The sequence below is a fragment of the Pan paniscus genome, chromosome 4 (genome assembly GCF_029289425.2).
Source record: "Pan paniscus chromosome 4, NHGRI_mPanPan1-v2.0_pri, whole genome shotgun sequence".
In the NCBI taxonomy this organism is placed as follows: domain Eukaryota; kingdom Metazoa; phylum Chordata; class Mammalia; order Primates; family Hominidae; genus Pan; species Pan paniscus.
In genome coordinates, this window is record NC_073253.2 from 136035098 (window position 1) to 136055312 (window position 20215).

The 20215-nt window shown below is 42.2% G+C and overlaps 1 protein-coding gene across 2 annotated transcripts in view; it reads left to right on the forward strand.

Moving 5' to 3' along the window:
• Positions 1-4691: 4691 nt before the first annotated feature.
• LOC100992160 (protocadherin alpha-11) overlaps positions 4692-20215 on the forward strand; it is a 229923-nt gene continuing 214399 nt past the window's right edge. Inside the window, exon 1 of one of the 2 annotated variants that reach the window (XM_034960630.3) lies at positions 4692-11476. In XM_034960630.3, coding sequence (XP_034816521.1) covers positions 9083-11476 — 2394 coding nt within the window. In that variant the 5' untranslated portion in view covers positions 4692-9082. Of the gene's footprint in view, positions 11477-14235; positions 20150-20215 lie in introns of those variants that run through there. The other variant, XM_034960632.3, reaches the window with a different exon arrangement.

The following is a 20215-nucleotide window of genomic DNA, read 5'->3' on the forward strand; positions in this document are numbered from 1 at the left end:
TGTCTCGAAAAAAAAGAAAAAGAAAAAAAAGAAATAACCAAACTGGGACTGTATGGTGGATGCCCAGTGATTTTACATGTCAGAATTCTTGTGAAATTGCCCTTGTTGAGAGGAATGAACATGAGCATTGTTGTGGTGGAGAAGAACTCTATAGTAAAGCTTTCCTGGTTATTTTTCTGCTAAAGCTTGGCTTTCTTAAAACGTTCTCTGGCCCTCCAGAAAGTCAACATGCAAAATACCTTTAAGATCTGCAAAACCTGTTGTCATGACCTTTGCTTTTTGTGTGTGTTGGGACCTTTGCTTTTGACCAGCCGGCTTTTACTTTGACTAGACAATTTACACCTCTTGATAGCATTGCTTTGATTGTGCTTTGTCTTCAAGATCATACTGCTAAAGCCATGTTTCATCTCCCGTTACAATTCTCCAAAGAAAGTATTCAGAATCTTAATCCCATTGTTTAAAATTTCCATGGAAACTCAGCTCTTATCTGCAGCTGATCTGGGTGCAATTTGGCACCCATTGAGCAGAAATTTGCTCAACTTTAATTTTTTAGTCAGAATTGTGTAAGCTGAACCATCTGGGATGTCTATGGTATTTCCTATTGTATCTGCTGTTAATCATTGGCCCTGTTCAATTACGGTATGAACAGGACTAATTTGTTTCTTATAAAATGATATGGATAGCCTGTCACTACAGGCTTTATCTCCAACATCATCTTATCCCTTCTTAAAACAAGTTATCCATTTGTACACTACTTATTTCTTTGAGGCATTGTCCTCATAAACTTTTCATAAAGTGTCAATGATTTCATTATTCTTCCACCCAAGCTTCACCATAAATCTGATGTTTGTTCTTGCTTCAATTTTAGTGAATTCATGTTGCTCTAATTGGGAGTCTTTTCAAACGGAAGTCCTATCCTTCTTTGTGGCTTAAACTAGATCCTGCTCAGACATGTTATAACAAGTTAATACAAGTTTATTATGATGCAAACTTTATTTAAATTCATGCATATTTTTTCATAGTACGCATTTTTCGTGAACTTTTTGAAGACCTCTTGTATTTTCTGGGAGAGATTAGTATTGGTGTTATTTTTTAAATTAAATTTTTTTTACCTCATACCATGTAATTTTTTTTATTCCTTTGAGACATCGTCTTTGGCCCATGGATTATTTAGAGATATGTTAACATCCAAGTGTTAGAATATTTTTCTTTTATCTCTATGTTATTGATTTCTCCTTTGATTCCATTGTGGTCACAGAACACACTCTGTATGATTTCATGTCTTTTACATTTACTGAGGCTTGTTTTATGACTCAGGGCAAGATGTGTTTTGAAATATGTTTCACTGGCACTTGGAAGAGTGTATTTTGAAATTTTTTTTTTTGAGATGATGGAGTCTCTCTCTCTTTTTTTTTTTTTTTTTTTTTTTTGAGACAGAGTCTCACTCTGTTGCCCAGGCTGGAGTGCAGTGGCATGATCTTGGCTCTTGGCTCACTGCAACCTCCACCTCCCGGGCTCAAGTGATTCTCCTGCCTCAGCCTCCCAAGCAGCTGGGACTACAGGCATGCACCACCACACCTGGCTAATTTTTGTATTTTTAGTAGAGACAGGGTTTCACCATGTTGGCCAGGCTGATCTCGAACTCCTGACCTCAAGTGATCTGCTTGCCTCAGTGTCTCAAAGTGCTGGGATTACAGGTGTGAGCCACTGTGCTCAGCCTGTGATTGTTGAATAGTGTGTTCTATAAACGTCAATTAGTTTCCATTGGTTAGTGATGTTGCTGAGTTCTTCTATATTCTTGCTGATTTTCTCTTTAGTTGTTCTGTTATTTGTTGAGAGAGAATTGTTGAAGTCTCCAATTATAATTGTGGATTTATCTGTTTCTCCTTTTAGTTCTATGAGATTTTGTTTCACAGCTCTGTTGTTTGGTGCATACACATTTAGGGTTGCCATGTCTTTTTGGTGGATTGACTCCTTATCATTTATAATTTTCCTCTCCTCTCTCTCTTTTCTTTTTGAGACAGGGTCTCACTCTGTCATCCGGACTGGAGTGCAGTGGTGTGATCTCGGCTTACTGCAACCTCCACCTCTCAGGATCAAGTGATTTTCCTGCCTCAGCCTCCCAAGTAGCTGGGATTACAGGCGCGCACCACTACCGCCTGGCTCATTTTTGTATTTTTAGTAGAGAGGGGATTTCATCACGTTGGCCAGGCTCGTCTTGAACTCCTGACCACAAATGATCCACCCGCCTTGGCCTCCCAAGTTGCTGGGATTACATGCATGAGCCACCGCTCCTGGCCTGATTTTCCTCTATATCCCGGTAGTTTTCTTTGTCTTGAACTCTATTTGATAGATGCTTCTGCTTTCCTTTGATCACTTCTGACTAAAAAATTAAAGTTGAGCAAATTTCTCCTCAATGGGTCCAAAACCATTGCACCTAGATCAGCTGCAGATGAGAACTGAGTTTCCATGGAAATTTTAAACAATGGGATCAAGATTCTGAATACTTTCTTTGGAGAACTGTAACAGGAGATGACACATGGCTTTAGCAGTATGATCTTGAAGACAAAGCACAATCAAAGCAATGTTACCAAGAGGTGCAAATGGTCTAGTCAAAGTAAAAGCAGGCTGGTCAAAAGCAAAGGTCCCAACACACACAAAAAGCAAAGGTCATGGCAACAGGTTTTGGGGATGCTCAAGACATTTTGCTTGTTGATATAGCTTTTACATTTTTAATTTGAATCTCCCTGTATTTTTATATTTCAAGTGAGATACTTGTAGGCAGCATGTAATTGGGTCTTTTTTTGATTCACTTAGTCAGTTTTTTTTCTCTTTCTTTTTCTTTTCTTTTCTTTCTTTCTTTCTTTTTTTTTTTTTGAGACAGGGTTTTGCTCTGTCACTCAGGCTAGAGTGCAGTGATATGGTGTTGGCTCACTGCAGCCTTGATCTCTCAGGCTCAAGTGATCCTCCCACCTCACCCTCCTAAGTAACTGAGAGTACAGGTGCATGCCACCATGTCCAGCTAAATTTGTTTATTTTTTGTAGAGACAAGGTCTTACTATGTTGCCTAGGTTGGTCTTGAACCCCTGGGCTCAAGCAATCCTCCCACTTTGGCCTTCCAAAATGTTGGAATTACAGGCACGAGCCTCTACACCTAGCCTAAGATTTTTTCTTTTTCATTTATTTTCAAAAGTTTGCCTGTTATATGCCTTGGTGTGGAGTCTTTGGAGTTCACTCACCTCTCTATATTGTTTATCAAATTTGGGAACTTTTTAGCCCTTTTTTGAGTTATTTTTAGCCTTGTCTTCTTTGCCTTTTCTTTCAGTACTCCACTGACATGAATGTTGGAGCTTTTGTTAAGTTCCCACATGTCCCCAAGTTACTGTTCTTTTTTATTCTTTTAGTCTATTTTGTTGCTGTTTTTCAAATTGCGTAATTTTTATTTATTTACTTATTTGTTATGTTTTTAGAGATGGGGTCATGCTCTGTTGCCCTGGCTGGAGTGCAGTGGCATGATCATACTGCACCATAACCTCAAACTCCTGGGCTTAAGCAATCCTCCCACCTTCACCTCCCAAAGTGCTGTGATTACAGGTGTGAGCCACTGTGCCCTGCCCAGATTCAGTATTTTCTATTTTTCTTTTAGTTTCCTTATTCTCTTTTTTGACCACTCCATTCTTCTATTTGGGTTTTTATTTTGGTTATTGTACTTTTTTCCAAAATTTTCATTTGGTTCTTTTCATCATCTATTTATTTGCTGAGACTTTCTGTTTCATTGCTGAAGGTTTCTATTTTTTTATTTGTTTCAAGCATATTTGCAATTGCTCATTGAAGCATTTTCATGGTGACTGCTTTAAAATTTTTATCACAGAATTCTAACAGCTCTTTCATCTCATTGTTGGCATTGGTATGTTATTTTTTAAATTTAATTTATCTTCTTGGTTATTGGAATAATGAGTAATTTCTTCATATTTAAACTTGTACATTTTTATATCATGTTTTGAGACTCTGGAGCTTACTTATTCTATTTTAGCTAGTTTCTCCTGACACTGTTCTGTCAGAGAGAGCATTGGCACTACCTCATTACTGTCACTTGAAGATAAAGCCCAAGTTTCCCATAGGCCTACATTGACAAATGCATGGACATGTCCTCTATACTTCTAGGTGGGGTGGAAGTTTTGGCCCCACCATGTGTTCTCCATAGACACTAAGGTAGAGATGCCCTTGTTATCACATGGTGAAAGGTCTTGGCTCTCCACTAAAACCTCCTCTGACATCACCTGATATGGTTTGGATATTTGTCCTCTTCAAATCTCATGTTGAATTGTGATGCCTAATGTTGGAGTTGAGGCTATCAGGAGGTGTTTGGGTCATAAGAGTGCATCCCTCATGAATGACTTGGTGCTATTCTTGGGGTAGTGAGTGAGCTCCCACTCTGTGAGTTCACACAAGATCTAGTTGCTTAAAAGAGTGTGGTATCTCCTTCCTTTTCCTCTTGCTCTCTCTCTAATCATGTGATATGCTGGTTTTCCCTTCGTGTTCAGCCATGATTGGCAGCTTCCTGAGGCCTTCACCAGAAGCAGATGCCAACACCCTGCTTCCTGTACAGCATGCAGGACCATGAGGCAAATAAACCTCCTTTCTTTATAGATTACCCAGTCTCAGATATTTCTTCATAGCAACACAAAATGAACTAATACAGAAAATTGGTACCAAAGACTGGGGTGTTTCTATAAAGATATCTGAAGATGTGGAAGCAGCTTTGGAGCTGGGTAACGGGCTGAGATTGGAAGAATTTGGAGGTCTCAGAAAAGACAGGAAGATGAGGGAAAGTTTGGAACTTCTTAGAGACTTGTTAAGTGGTTGTGACAAAAATGCTGATAGAACTATGGATAGCAAAGGCCAAGCTGATGAGTTCTCAGATGGAAATTAGGAATTTATTGGGAACTGGAGCAAAGGTCACTCTTGTTATGTCTTAGCAAAGAACTTGGCTGCATTGTGTCAATGTCCTGGGGATTTATGGAGGGTTGAACTTAAGTATGATTACCTAGGATATCCGGTGGAAGAAATTTCTTTCTTCTTTTTTTTTTTTTTTTTTTTTTTTGAGGCGGAGTCTCGCTCTCTAGCAGGCTGGAGTGCAGTGGCACAATCTCGGCTCACTGCAGGCTCCATCTCCCAGGTTCATGCCATTCTTCTGTCTCAGCCTCCCGAGTAGCTGGGACTACAGGTGCCTGCCACCACAGCTGGCTAATTTTTTTTTTTTGTATTTTTTTAGTAGAGACAGGGTTTCACCGTGTTAGCCAGGATTGTCTCGATCTCCTGACCTCGTGATCCACCCACCTTGGCTTCCCAAAGTGCTGGGATTACAGGCATAAGCCACTGCGCCCAGCCAGGGGAAGAAATTTCTAAGCAGTGAAGCATTCAAGATGTGTCATGGCTGCTTCTAACAACCTATGATTAGATATGGGAGCAAATAAATGACTTAAAGTTGGAACTTATATTTAAAAGTGAAGTGGAGTGTAAAAATTTGGACAAGTCACAACCTGGCCACGTAGTAAGAGAAGGAAAAAGCATTTTCAGGAAATAGATTCAAGAGGGCTACAGAGAAACCACTTGCCATGGAGATTAGCATGACTAAAAGGGAGGCAAGTGCTAATACCTAAGATAATGGGGAAAAGGCCTCTAAGCCATTTCAGAAATCTTCCAGGTAGTCCCTCCCATCACAGATCCAGAGACCTAGGAGGAAAGAATGAGTTTGAGGACCAGGCCCAAGGCCCTGCTGGCATGTGAAGCCTTGGGACACTGCTCCCAGGATCCTGACTGCCCTGGCTCCAGCTGGTACAGGTACAGGCCACAGGTACAGCTCTGGCCACTGCGCTGGAGAGTGCAGGCCACCATAAACCTTGATGGTTTCCACGTGGTGTTAAGCCTGTAGGCGCACAGAATGCAAGTGTGAAGGAGGCTTGGCAGCTTCCACCTAGATTTCAGAGGATGTATCAGAAAGCCTGGATGCCTAGGCAGAAGCCTGCCATAGGGTGGAGCTCCTGTAAAGAACTTCTACTAGAGCAATTCCCAGGAGAAATGTGGAGCTGGAGCTCTCCCACCGAGTTTTCACCAGCATACTTTCTAATGGAGCTGTGGGAAGGGGGCCACTATCCTCTAGATCCGAGAATAATATGAGAATGCCACCAGCAGCTTGCACCCTGAGCCTGGAGAAGCTGCAGGCATTCAATTCCAAGCCATGATATCAGCCATGGGTGTTGCACCCTACAAAGGCATGGAGGTGGGGCTGCTCAATGCCTTAGGAGTCTGCTCTGTGCACCAGTATGCCCTGGATGCAGGACATGGGGTCAATAATTATTTTGGAGCTTCAAGATTTAATGTCTGCCCTGTGTGGTTTCAGATTTGTGTGGGGCCTGTTCCTTTCTTTTGGCTGTTTTCTCCCTTTTAGAATGGAAATGTTTACCCAATGCAATGCCTGTACCACCATTGTATCTTTTTTTTTTTTTAATCTTACAGGCTCTTAGGTGGAAGGAACTTGCCTTGAGTCTCAGATGGGACTTGGGACTTTTGATTGAGTTGATGCTGGAACAAGTTAAGACTTTGGGAGAACTATTGGTAAGGAATGATTGGATTATGCAATGTGAGAAGGACATGAGATTTGGAGGGCTGGGGTGGAATGATATGGTTTGGATATTTGGCTCCTCCGAATCTCTTGTTGAAAAGTGATCTCCAATGTTGGAGGTGAACCTAGTTGTGGGTGTTTGTGTCATGGGGGCGGATTCCTCATGAATGGCTTGGTGCTTGGTAATGAGTGAGTTACCACTCTATGAGTTCACATGATATATATTTTTTAAGAGTGTGGCACCTCCTCCCTCTCTCTCTTGTTTTCTCTCTCTCTTACCATGAGCTATGCTGGATCCCCCTTTGCTATCAGTTGTGATTGGAAGCTTCCAGAGGCCCTCACCAAAGGCAGATGCCGGCACTATGCTTCTTATGTAGCCTGGAGAACCGTGAGCCAAATAAACCTCTTTTCTTTATAGATTACCCAGCCTCAGGTATTCCTTTATAGCAATGCAAAATGGACTAATGCACCACCCCAGCAGAGAGGGGGAGGTGGCACCGTGTTATTTTCTGCATAGGAGTACTAGTCCAGGCTGTCCACATGGTCTCCTCTGATACCACAACTGTGGAGCTTGCTAGCAGTTGGGGGAATGAAAGTCTCAGTTTCATTTTTTGGCCTGATCTGATACCACCAGAAGTATTGGGGTTCCTCATTAACAGCTTTGCAAGAGCGTTAATCTAGATTCCCCACTCAACTTTTGCTGGTGGGGCCACAGTTTTTTTCTGTGGTGATTACCTGGAGTAAATGATTATCTAGGAGCTTTTTGTCTTGCTAGGCTGCCTATTTCCTGGTCCTTTGTCTAGAGAAAGCATGCTTTTTTTTTGAGCTTTTTGCATCAGTACCCAATAATGTTTCTGGTTGTTGGCTTCTTCTGGTCCAAGTCTGGAATAGATAAGGCAAAAACCCAGAGATTTCACCACTATGTCAGTCTTCAAAATTTATAACACTTTAAAGTATTTTGCACTTCCAAATGTTGACAATGTTCTCTAAATCTGCTAACCTTTAGAATGTTTCCAAGTTTAAAGTTTGCTTCACTTTTAGACTAAGAGAATATTCATGTATCTTATGTTGCTCTATCTTTTGTAATAAAGTAATTACTACATTGAACTGTTAAAATATATAAACTGCTTGTTAAAAATAAAATAGTTCCATGTTTTGTCTATATCTTAATTATCAAGTAAACAAGGATTTAGGCTTTCTGATTATGAAGACATACTGGATTAAATAATCCTTATTCACATTAATGTCCTTAACTATTCTTAGTACTTAAAATATAAACATTATGGCCATTCCTTTAAAAAAAAACTAGTAATAGCTTATTCTGATCACATTTCTTAGTCAAACTAAGATGTAGCTATGGGATTCTGATTATGAATTGGATTGAAATTGAAAGAGAGGTTTATTAATAGGTAGGTTATTCTCAAATTATGTTTTAAATATATCTTTGCATTAGATTTACGTTTTTCTTTTGACTATGGACTATATAAAGATTCTCAGTACGTGTCTCTGATATTGCGATTCAATATCCATATGATTTTTGTTGTAATATGACAATGTTTGGTCTTGATAAGAAAAAAGCATGGCTGAAAATTTAACATAGGAATAAAAGATCTAGTGGACACCGATTCAATTAGGAGTACTGAGTTTTGGAAGTCAGAGTTATAAGTTCAATACTTAGGTCATTATGTTATATAACAAGCAACAAGGGAAAATGTCACAAATATCTTTATTCTAACAGTTAAAGTATCAGAAAATGATGAAGTTGTTCATACCACATTAAAGGAATTTTACATGTGTTCAGAAATTTTCCAAAAATGTCATCTGTAAGTACCTGATAACTATATATACATGGGCATATGTACGTGTGTGTGTGTATAATATCATTTAAAAAAAAACACCCAAGCTATCCTAGAATAAGGTGAATCATATCAGTCAAACTACCTTATTTTAAAACTTTGACATTCAGTTGCAAATATTTAATAATAAAAATATATAAGCTGATAAATCGTTTTAAATAAAATGATGTAAAGAGAGGTTAAGTATATCTTAAAGTTTCTAATTCAATTAATCATTACTAAAGGAAATCATTTAGTAATCATTACTAAAGGAAAATACTGGATTACACACTCTCCAATGAGATTTGAAATGTCCTGGGTCTTAAAAGGACATAAAATTGAAAATGATTGCATTTAACAAATTGCAGACGGATATAGATTGCATTTTGAAAATCAACGAATGGATCTAAAATTTACATTGGCCACATGATGTCGCTGTACACCACAAAGTCTTGTCAATAGAAGGGAGCTACTGATCACTAAAAGTGAAGGAGGAAGCTCCATTTTGTCACCGCCTGAGAGAAGACAGAAACGGTAAAGAGATAAATGATTGGAAATATTAGATAAAATAGCATGATTTTGAAGTAAGAGGAGAGCATAAGAAAGGTGTAGTCCTTTTGCAATGGTGTTTTCTAGGAGAGGGGGCCTGGGAGCCCGGGATCTGCTTCTTTGGCTTCTGCTCCTCGCAGCCTGGGAGGTGGGGAGCGGCCAGCTCCACTACTCGATCCCGGAGGAAGCCAAACACGGCACCTTCGTTGGCCGCGTTGCTCAGGACCTGGGACTGGAGCTGGCGGAGCTGGTGCCTCGCCTGTTCCGGGTGGCGTCCAAAACACACAGGGACCTTCTGGAGGTAAATCTGCAGAATGGCATTTTGTTTGTGAATTCTCGGATCGATCGCGAGGAGCTGTGCCAGTGGAGCGCGGAGTGCAGCATCCACCTGGAGTTGATCGCCGACAGGCCGCTGCAGGTTTTCCATGTGGAGGTGAAGGTGAAAGACATTAACGATAATCCACCCGTCTTCAGGGGCAGAGAACAAATAATATTTATTCCTGAATCTAGACTCCTGAATTCGCGTTTTCCGATAGAAGGAGCTGCTGATGCAGACATTGGTGCTAACGCTCTTCTAACGTACACGCTCAGCCCGAGTGATTATTTCTCTTTGGATGTAGAGGCAAGTGATGAACTGAGTAAATCTCTTTGGCTTGAATTGAGAAAATCTTTGGATAGAGAAGAAACACCAGAACTTCACTTATTACTGACAGCCACTGATGGGGGCAAACCGGAGCTGCAAGGTACAGTTGAGCTGCTGATCACCGTCCTCGACGTTAATGATAACGCCCCACTGTTTGACCAGGCCGTATACAGAGTCCACTTGTTAGAGACTACAGCAAATGGAACATTAGTGACCACATTAAATGCCTCTGATGCTGACGAAGGTGTAAATGGTGAAGTCGTCTTTTCCTTTGACAGTGGTATTTCTCGTGACATTCAAGAAAAATTCAAAGTTGATTCCCGCTCAGGAGAAATTAGGTTAATTGATAAACTGGATTATGAAGAAACAAAATCCTACGAAATTCAAGTAAAGGCAGTTGATAAAGGAAGTCCTCCGATGTCAAATCACTGTAAGGTTTTGGTGAAAGTGCTGGATGTAAATGATAATGCTCCAGAACTGGCGGTCACTTCATTGTATTTGCCTATCAGAGAGGACGCTCCACTCAGCACCGTCATCGCCCTCATCACCGTGTCTGACCGTGACTCAGGTGCCAACGGGCAGGTGACTTGCTCCTTAATGCCCCACGTCCCCTTCAAGCTGGTGTCCACCTTCAAGAATTACTACTCGTTGGTGTTGGACAGCGCCCTGGATCGCGAGAGCCTGTCGGTCTATGAGCTGGTGGTGACCGCACGGGACGGGGGCTCGCCTTCGCTGTGGGTCACGGCCAGGGTGTCCGTGGAGGTGGCCGACGTGAATGACAACGCGCCTGCGTTCGCGCAGCCCGAGTACACAGTATTCGTGAAGGAGAACAACCCGCCGGGCTGCCACATCTTCACGGTGTCTGCGCGGGACGCGGACGCGCAGCAGAACGCGCTGGTGTCCTATTCGCTGGTGGAACGGCGGGTGGGCGAGCGCGCGCTGTCGAACTACGTGTCGGTGCACGCGGAGAGCGGCAAGGTGTACGCACTGCAGCCCCTGGACCACGAGGAAGTGGAGCTGCTGCAGTTCCAGGTGAGCGCGCGGGATGCGGGCATGCCGCCTCTGGGCAGCAACGTGACGCTGCAGGTGTTCGTGCTGGACGAGAACGACAACGCGCCGGCGCTGCTGGCGCCTCGAGTGGGTGGCACTATTGGTGCAGTCAGTGAGCTGGTGCCGCGATTGGTGGGTGCGGGTCATGTGGTGGCGAAGGTGCGCGCAGTGGACGCCGACTCGGGCTACAACGCGTGGCTGTCCTATGAACTGCAGCCGGCAGCAGGCGGCGCGCGCATCCCGTTCCGCGTGGGGCTGTACACGGGCGAGATCAGCACGACTCGTGTCCTGGACGAGGCTGACTTGTCGCGCTACCGCCTTCTGGTGCTAGTGAAGGATCACGGTGAGCCGGCGCTGACAGTCACGGCCACTGTGCTTGTGTCTCTGGTGGAGAGCGGCCAGGCGCCAAAGGCGTCTTCGCGGGCGTCGGTGGGTGTCGCGGGCCCAGAGGCGGCGCTGGTGGATGTCAACGTGTACCTGATCATCGCCATCTGCGCGGTGTCCAGCCTGCTGGTGCTCACACTGCTGCTGTACACGGCGCTGCGGTGCTCAGTGCCGCCCACTGAGGGTGCGTGTGTGCCGGGCAAGCCCACTCTGGTGTGCTCCAGCGCGTTGGGGAGCTGGTCGAACTCACAGCAGAGGCGGCAGAGGGTGTGCTCTAGCGAGGGCCCACCCAAGACCGACCTCATGGCCTTCAGCCCAGGCCTATCTCCAAGTCTTAACACGTCAGAAAGAAATGAACAACCAGAAGCAAATTTGGATCTTTCTGGTAATGTAAGTCCAACTTTCGAGTTTTGGCTTTAAATATTTTTCACATTTAACTTGTCTAATCATCTTTTCAAATATCACTTTTAAAAAATGTCTTCAAGGTGTTCACTAACGTTGAAATAAATCATACCTTTGAATGTAGATATCCTATTAATGGCAGTTTTGTCTTGAATGGAACTAGAAAGCAAAGAAAAATGTAGGGACAAATTGTCGTATTTCTTGATTTAAATGGCAGGTTAAAAAAGCTACAATACAAGGTACAATAAAAGGTAATGTTGGTCATATTTAACACAATATCTCAATGTAGTAAAATAACAGTGACATATTCGGGGTAACTTATTATGTTATCTTTTCTGGTGAAATGTCAAGCCCCGGACAAACAATTCTTGACAAAGTTACAGAAATCATCTGCCTTCCCTTTACGTGGCTAAGTTTCAAAGCGAACAATAAACTGAAGTTTTAAGCAAACGTAATTTAAAATACATTTATTGGCTGGGGGCGGTGGCTTATGCCTGTAATCCCAAAACATTGGGAGGCCGAGGAGGGCGGATCACCTGAGATCAGGAGTTTGAGACTAGCCTGGACAACATGGTGAAACCCCGTCTCAACTAAAAATACAAAAACATTGGCCAGGCCTGGTGGTGGGCGCCTGTAATCCCAGCTAATGGGGAGGCTGAGGCAGGAGAATCGCTTGAACCCGGGAGGCAGAGGTTGTAGTGAACCGAGGTCGCACCATTGCACTCTAACCTGGGCGACAGAGTGAGACTCTGTCAAAACAAAAACAAAAACAAACCAAAACCGACCAACCAACCAACCAAACAAAAAACACCATTTATTGGGTGATTTGTTTAATTTCTTTGTGAAAACATACAACCACGACTTCATTGTCATTGTGAACAATTTCCTGATGCCATTAACCTTGAATTCCCCTGGGTCTAGAAGGCTTAGCATTGCATGTATTTGCTATTTCGGGGATCCAGTTAGGAAACACTTATTAAGCACCTCCCATTCCTCCCATTCACTCACTAATGTTCTAAAACCCTTTACTTTTTAGCTCATTCGATCCTTCCAACGATTTTATGAAGTGAAGACTTTAGTCACATTTTGTGGATAAAGGTGCTGAGGCTCGGAAAACCTAAGTTCAGTATTATTACTAAGTTTTCTTCAAATTTCCCGAGGATATCCAAAAACTTGCTTGCTGTAATACAGTTCTTTACCTTTCCTAAAATGTTTAAGGTGGCTTACAGTGGAAGAAATTTGTGAAAGCAAATTATTAAAAAATCTGCTTAAGGTCAAAGTAAAAGATCAAGAGAAAGGTGGGAGTCATTATTTCAAAAATCAAGCCTAGGCTGAGTGAAAATCCCAATACTTACCTTCCTGTAAGTCAATATAGAAGTATGAAAAAATAACAATAAAAGGAAATTCTCTATACCATTTCTTCAAGAGAGAAAAAATAGCCTCTTCCTGCTACAAAATCAAGGAAGATTTGATTACTGATGATTGTGTAAAGGTTGAGAAATATACTGGGCAGCACGTTTTATAGCAGTTTTGCAAAACCCACGGAAATATCCTTGATGTAGACATCATTGTATTTGGTAGTCATTCAGTCAAGGGCATAATGTTAAATTTTATTTCCTATGTTTGCTTCTGAAGTTACTTAAATATTAAATGAATATATTTTTGTTTGTCAAACTTTCAAACATACATGAATGTCCCCTTGTGAAGACATTCTATGAGAAATTAATATAATTTGCTAGTTAAGTTTCCAGAGATTTGAGTTGATACAGAGTTGTTGCTTAGAGTATTGTAAAAAATAGGCTGTAAATATGTTCTGTAACTTTTAATATATTATCATACTCAGCCTTTTGGCAAGAATCAGAAAAAAATAATCTTAGCATCACGTTGCCAAGAAAATGTCCCAGTTCCTCAAAATATGAGACAAACTTTGCAAGGTTATAAAATTGGAAAAAATAGATCAGAAAATCACAAAATAATTTCTCTTTCCAATTCACATTACTGTGTCCCCAAAGCTTCATTTGCTAACAGTATTAATGGCCAGGCTTAGGATTGCCTTTACATACATTCAATATTTCTTTATTTAGTTTTCTAGGTTAGTTGAGGGTATTAACCTGAAGGTGAATCACAAATAATAGTGAATTACTATTAAACCAAAAATAAATGGGTGTAGAAGTACAAAATTTGAAAAGTAATTTTTATGAAAAGGTAATTCTAGAATGGAGGAAAAAATGATTGTGGAGTGGTATTGTCACTTAGTGTTTATTTTAATGTAAATATGAATGGATTTCCCATTGGTAGTTAAAGTTCTTGCTCCATTCCAAATCTTCATATAGTTAACACAACTTTCAACAGGTTTATCTTTCTTCACAAGATTTCTTCCACAAACTAGTAGGGTATCATTTGAGGGACCTTAGAGACTTGTGGTCAGTGAAGGATGCAAATAGATGAAAATGAGAAATAGTTTATATTGATAGCCACTACCGATATTCCTCTGAGAATGCTGGAGGATTTCATTTTTCTGTTGTTTTGAGGTAGCACGATTGCGTAATTTCCTTTGGCCAATGAAATGTGAATGGTGTGTCACTTCCAAGCAGAATTATGTAACTGCCAGTGAAAGACTCTTCTGCTATCTTTTCCTGTTACAGCAATTACATAAGCACTGGTTGATACTGAGACACCATAAAGTCAAAGCAATCCAGGATGCTGAGCCAACATGTGGAGAAAAGCTGTCATAGGAAGTCCCCAATAACTACAAAGGACTCTGCAGCAGCAAGAAATAAAATTATGTTTATTTTAGAGGAAAAACTGAATGTTAACTCACAACAGCATATGTATTGAGGTCCCACTGCCATTAAGCTAATATGAACCAGATAAATTTTAAGAGGAGGGCATTTTTTTTACAACAGGAAATACAACTGTAGGAGAACATTATTGTTGACACTTTTTACTAAGACATCTGACCGTTAAGCAGATTAGATAACTTGAATTCCATGGAAAAAATCTACTGTGTTTTGATTTCTTTTTCTTAAATATAAAAGGTAGCAGAAGAAAAATAATAAACTGAAATTTAAAGTGTCATAGATATTCCTTCTTTTTTCTTGCTTAGCATCCACTCCCCTTGTTGTTTTTTTCTTCTGGGGTCTTCTAGTAGTTTTGTGAAAGACTAGGTTGAAGGTTTTGCAAGAATGAATGCTTGGACATGTAAACGTTAAGGGATATACAGTTCCATAGATAGGTGCAAAGGGTATAATTTTAGCAATGGGTACTATGTTAATTTCCTTGGGCTGATGCAACAAATTACCACAGACTTGGTGGCTTGAAATAACAGAAATTTATTTTCTTACAGAATCTCTGTAAGAATAAATTTCTTCTCTCTTACGGAGGCCAGAAGTCCAAAATCAGCGTGTTTCCTGGGCCACATTTCTTCTGAAGACTTTAGGGGAAATTTTTTTCTTGGATCTTCCAGCTTCTGGTAGCTCTTGGCATTGCTTGGCTTGTGGCAGCATAACTCCAGTTCCTGCCTCTGTCTTCACATTTCCTTCTTTCCTGTGTTACTATATGCCTTCTCTTTTTCTGTCTTTTATAAGGGGCAACCATCATTGGATTTATGGCCTTCTGTAATCTAGGATGATCTCATATCAAGATCCTCATCTTTGTTACATCTGCAAAGACCTTTATTCCAAATAAGGTCACTTATTTAAACCTCAGAAAAGTGATGTCTTTTGGGGTATCTTTGACCCAAAACAGGTACCAAGAGATATCAAGTGCAGTGGGAGGAAGGATATTTGCTGAGCATGGCTTCTTAATCTCTTTTCCCCGTTGTGGGGGAAATGTACTTGCATATCTGGCAATAGTATTCTATCTCTGGGGGAAGGGGGAAATATTCCATATTCTCAGAAATCCTAAATAACAGCACAAAATGCCTCTTATACCCCCACATATGTCATTCTGAATATCCGGTATAATTAATTACCTTATATGATTGCAGAAATTGTCTCAAGCAAGCCATGTTTCCTGAAGCTAGCATCTGGATTCTAGGTATAATTCCTTCTATGTGTCAACAGTGGTCAATGTTGGCTATAGATTAAATAATAATTACTGGGTATCATACATATGCAATTGCTTTGCAACTACATAATGCTGTAATGAGCAGTTCTGAAGCTATCTGCCATCTGTTTAAGCTCCAGGAGAATTTGGGTACATGCCATGACCTCCACTTTTCAGTTCACATAAAAACCAACCTCCCACTTTTCAGTTCACATAATTTAGGTGGAGCTGATTTCATTTCCTGGCTTCAAGAATGAGCAAGTGGACCCATGTCTAGCCAATGTGAGAAAAATCACAATTATTGACTAAAGGAAATTTACATCATCCAAACTGGGCTGTAGGAAGTAATATCCAGGATTTTTGCTGGACTATTAGAAAAGAGCACTTTCTGGTAAGAGTCATCAAACTGGTAATTTTTAGTCTAGAAAGCTACTTTGGCCATTTTGCCAGCAGATGGGAAAAGTCTATCTGAGAAGAAGTTCAGCAGGGGAAAAGGAATTATAAATGTGGAGATTATTTTCCTTATGGAATTATGGAAGGGTGTAGACCCAGCTCTGTCTGAAACCAGTAATTAATTACCCATTTCCATGTACGAGTCAGTACAGGATTCTCTGGTTTATTTTTGCTTAAATCGGTTAACTTGGGATTTACTGTTAGAGTATGATTAACATAAATACACATTTCCATAGATGGTACAAATGAGTATCTTAAGATACTGTACATGAGGGAAAAAAATTGTTATTGGAAAAAAAGCTAGCTTTTCTTAACAAGAGCTTTGCTTTTCTCTTACGGACATTGCAAATTTTGCAATTAATTTTACTTCTCTCTTTGCTCTAGGAAGCTGAAAACAAAATTGGTGACATGGTTAGAGTAACTGAAGGTGACCCTTTATTATGGATTTTGTATGCTTTCCCACTCCTTGATTCATTTTATTTCATCCTCGTCTTATTTTTATTCTATTTTCATTTTTTTACTGTGAAGGGATCAGCTAAAAATTAACAAAAGAAGATATTCTCAAGTAATTAACACAAAAAAAGAGATCAATTGTATTGTTCTTGCATAAAAGTCTAAATGTAATGGAAAAGGAAATATTCTAAAGTAATAGTACATTATCCAAATGAGAAACAAATAAATTATTGATTTCAAAACATTTGCAAACAATTCAAAAATCAAAATTAAATCACAAAACAACAGTATATATACACATATATTTTCAATGGACTAAAATACCTTTGATTACTATGTTCTTCATTTGAAGAAACAGTGAAAAATGCTAATATATCCAAAAGAATTGAAAGCAGGGTCTCAAAGAAATATTTGCACACCCATGTTCATGGCAGCACTGTTCACAACAGTCAAGAAATGGAAGCAATTCAAATGTCCACGAATACTTGAATGAATAAACAAAACGTGGTGTATACATATGTTGGACTATTATTCAGCCTTAAAAAGGAAAGAAGTCCTGTCACATGTTACAATATGGATGAACCTTGAGGAACCATCCACGGATGCTTGAATGAATAAACAAAAAGTGGTGTATACATACGATGGACTAGTATTCAGCCTTAAAAAGGAAATAAATCTTGTCACATGCTACAACATGGATGAACCTTGAGGACATTGTGCTAAGTGAAATAGGCCAGTCACAAAACGACAAATACTTTACGAGTCCACTTACACGAAATATCTAAAGTAGTGAAATTCATAGAAATAGAAAATAGGACTGTGGTTACCAGAGACTGGAGTGACGGTGAAAAGCGGAGTTGTTGTCTAATGGGTATAGAGTTTCTGTTTTCCAAGATGAAAAATTTGTAACAATGTGAATATACTTAACATTACTGAAATGTACATTTAATCATAGTTAATATGGTAATTTTAAATATTATTTTGTGTGTTTTTTTAACCAGAGTAAAAAAGGGTAAAAAGGTAATATATTTTAGGGCTTAAAATAGTTATTTTTTTCCAAGATGAAAGCTATGAGTAAACTTAAACCAGAAAATCGACTAGTTTTAAATCTACAGAATAAACAGTAGAGCCTTCCTTTTAGCCACATGATGTCGCTGTCCACCGTAGAGTGTTCCCTAGGAAGGAAAATACCCAGAGCCCCTTTGTTACTTCAGAGAAGCGGAGGAATAAGAGAAGCAGCAGGACTTTAACACAGACTAGAATATTTAAATTTTTGCAAAACATGCTCTTCTAATTTGATCAAAACATTGAGGATTGGTAATGGCGTCTTCTATCAGAAGGGGCCTAGGGGCCTGGACACGGCTGCTCTCGCTTCTGCTCCTCGCAGCCTGGGAGGTGGGGAGCGGCCAGCTCCACTACTCCGTCCCCGAGGAGGCCAAACACGGCACCTTCGTGGGCCGCATCGCGCAGGACCTGGGGCTGGAGCTGGCGGAGCTGGTGCCGCGCCTGTTCCGGGTGGCGTCCAAAAGACACGGGGACCTTCTGGAGGTAAATCTGCAGAATGGCATTTTGTTTGTGAATTCTCGGATCGACCGGGAGGAGCTGTGCGGGCGGAGCGCGGAATGTAGCATCCACCTGGAGGTGATCGTGGACAGGCCGCTGCAGGTTTTCCATGTGGAAGTGGAGGTGAAGGACATTAACGACAACCCGCCAGTATTTCCAATGACAGTAAAGACTATCCGGTTTCCCGAATCAAGGCTGCTTGATTCTCGGTTTCCTCTAGAGGGTGCATCTGATGCAGATATAGGAGTAAATGCTCTTCTCTCCTACAAGCTCAGCTCCAGTGAGTTTTTCTTCCTAGATATACAGACAAATGATGAACTAAGCGAATCTTTGTCTCTCGTGCTGGGGAAATCGCTGGACAGAGAGGAAACTGCTGAGGTTAATTTGTTACTGGTGGCTACTGATGGGGGCAAACCTGAGCTCACGGGCACCGTTCAAATACTTATTAAGGTATTAGATGTAAATGACAATGAACCAACTTTTGCCCAATCAGTTTACAAAGTAAAATTGTTAGAGAATACTGCAAATGGGACCTTAGTGGTTAAGTTAAACGCTTCTGATGCAGATGAAGGATCGAACAGCGAGATTGTGTATTCACTCGGTAGTGATGTGTCTTCCACTATACAGACTAAGTTTACCATAGATCCCATCTCAGGGGAAATCAGAACTAAGGGAAAATTAGATTATGAAGAAGCAAAGTCCTACGAGATTCAGGTCACTGCAACTGACAAAGGAACCCCTTCAATGTCAGGACATTGTAAAATTTCATTAAAACTTGTGGACATCAATGATAACACACCAGAAGTCTCAATAACGTCTCTCTCACTTCCCATCTCAGAGAACGCTTCCCTGGGCACGGTCATTGCTCTCATCACGGTGTCGGATCGCGACTCTGGTACGAATGGACATGTCACCTGCTCCCTGACGCCCCACGTCCCTTTCAAGCTGGTGTCCACCTTCAAGAATTACTACTCGTTGGTGCTGGACAGCGCCCTGGACCGCGAGAGCGTGTCAGCCTATGAGCTGGTGGTGACCGCACGGGACGGGGGCTCGCCTTCACTGTGGGCCACCACCAGCGTGTCCATCGAGGTGGCCGACGTGAACGACAACGCCCCGGCGTTCGCACAGCCTGAGTACACAGTATTCGTGAAGGAGAACAACCCGCCGGGCTGCCACATCTTCACGGTGTCAGCGTGGGATGCGGACGCGCAGGAGAACGCGCTGGTGTCCTACTCGCTGGTGGAGCGGCGGGTGGGCGAGCGCGCGTTGTCGAGCTACGTTTCGGTGCACGCGGAGAGCGGCAAGGTGTACGCGCTGCAGCCGCTGGACCACGAGGAAGTGGAGCTGCTGCAGTTCCAGGTGAGCGCGCGGGATGCGGGCGTGCCGCCTCTGGGCAGCAACGTGACGCTGCAGGTGTTCGTGCTGGACGAGAACGACAACGCGCCGGCACTGTTGGCGCCTAGGGCTGGCACCGCTGCTGGCGCAGTGAGTGAGCTGGTGCCGTGGTCGGTGGGTGCAGGGCACGTGGTGGCTAAGGTGCGCGCAGTGGACGCTGACTCAGGCTACAACGCGTGGCTTTCGTACGAGCTGCAGCTGGGTACTGGCAGCGCTCGCATCCCGTTCCGCGTGGGGCTATACACGGGTGAGATCAGCACGACACGTGCCCTAGACGAGGCTGACTCCCCTCGCCACCGCCTACTCGTGCTGGTGAAGGACCACGGCGAACCAGCGTTGACAGCCACGGCCACCGTGTTAGTGTCGTTGGTGGAAAGTGGCCAGGCACCCAAGGCCTCGTCGCGGGCGTGGGTGGGCGCCGCGGGCTCAGAGGCTACGCTGGTGGATGTCAACGTGTACCTGATCATCGCCATCTGCGCGGTATCCAGCCTGTTGGTGCTCACGGTGCTGCTGTACACTGCGCTGCGGTGCTCGGTGCCACCCACCGAGGGTGCGCGCGCGCCAGGAAAGCCCACGCTGGTGTGCTCCAGCGCCGTGGGGAGCTGGTCTTACTCGCAGCAGAGGCGGCAGAGGGTGTGCTCTGGGGAGGACCCCCCCAAGACGGACCTCATGGCCTTCAGCCCTAGCTTATCTCAAGGTCCAGACTCCGCAGAAGAGAAACAGCTCTCAGAATCAGAATACGTAGGAAAGGTGAGTGAGTCTTTTACTTTTTCTTGCCAATTCTAAAATTGTTCTTTTTAAAAAATTCTATATGAT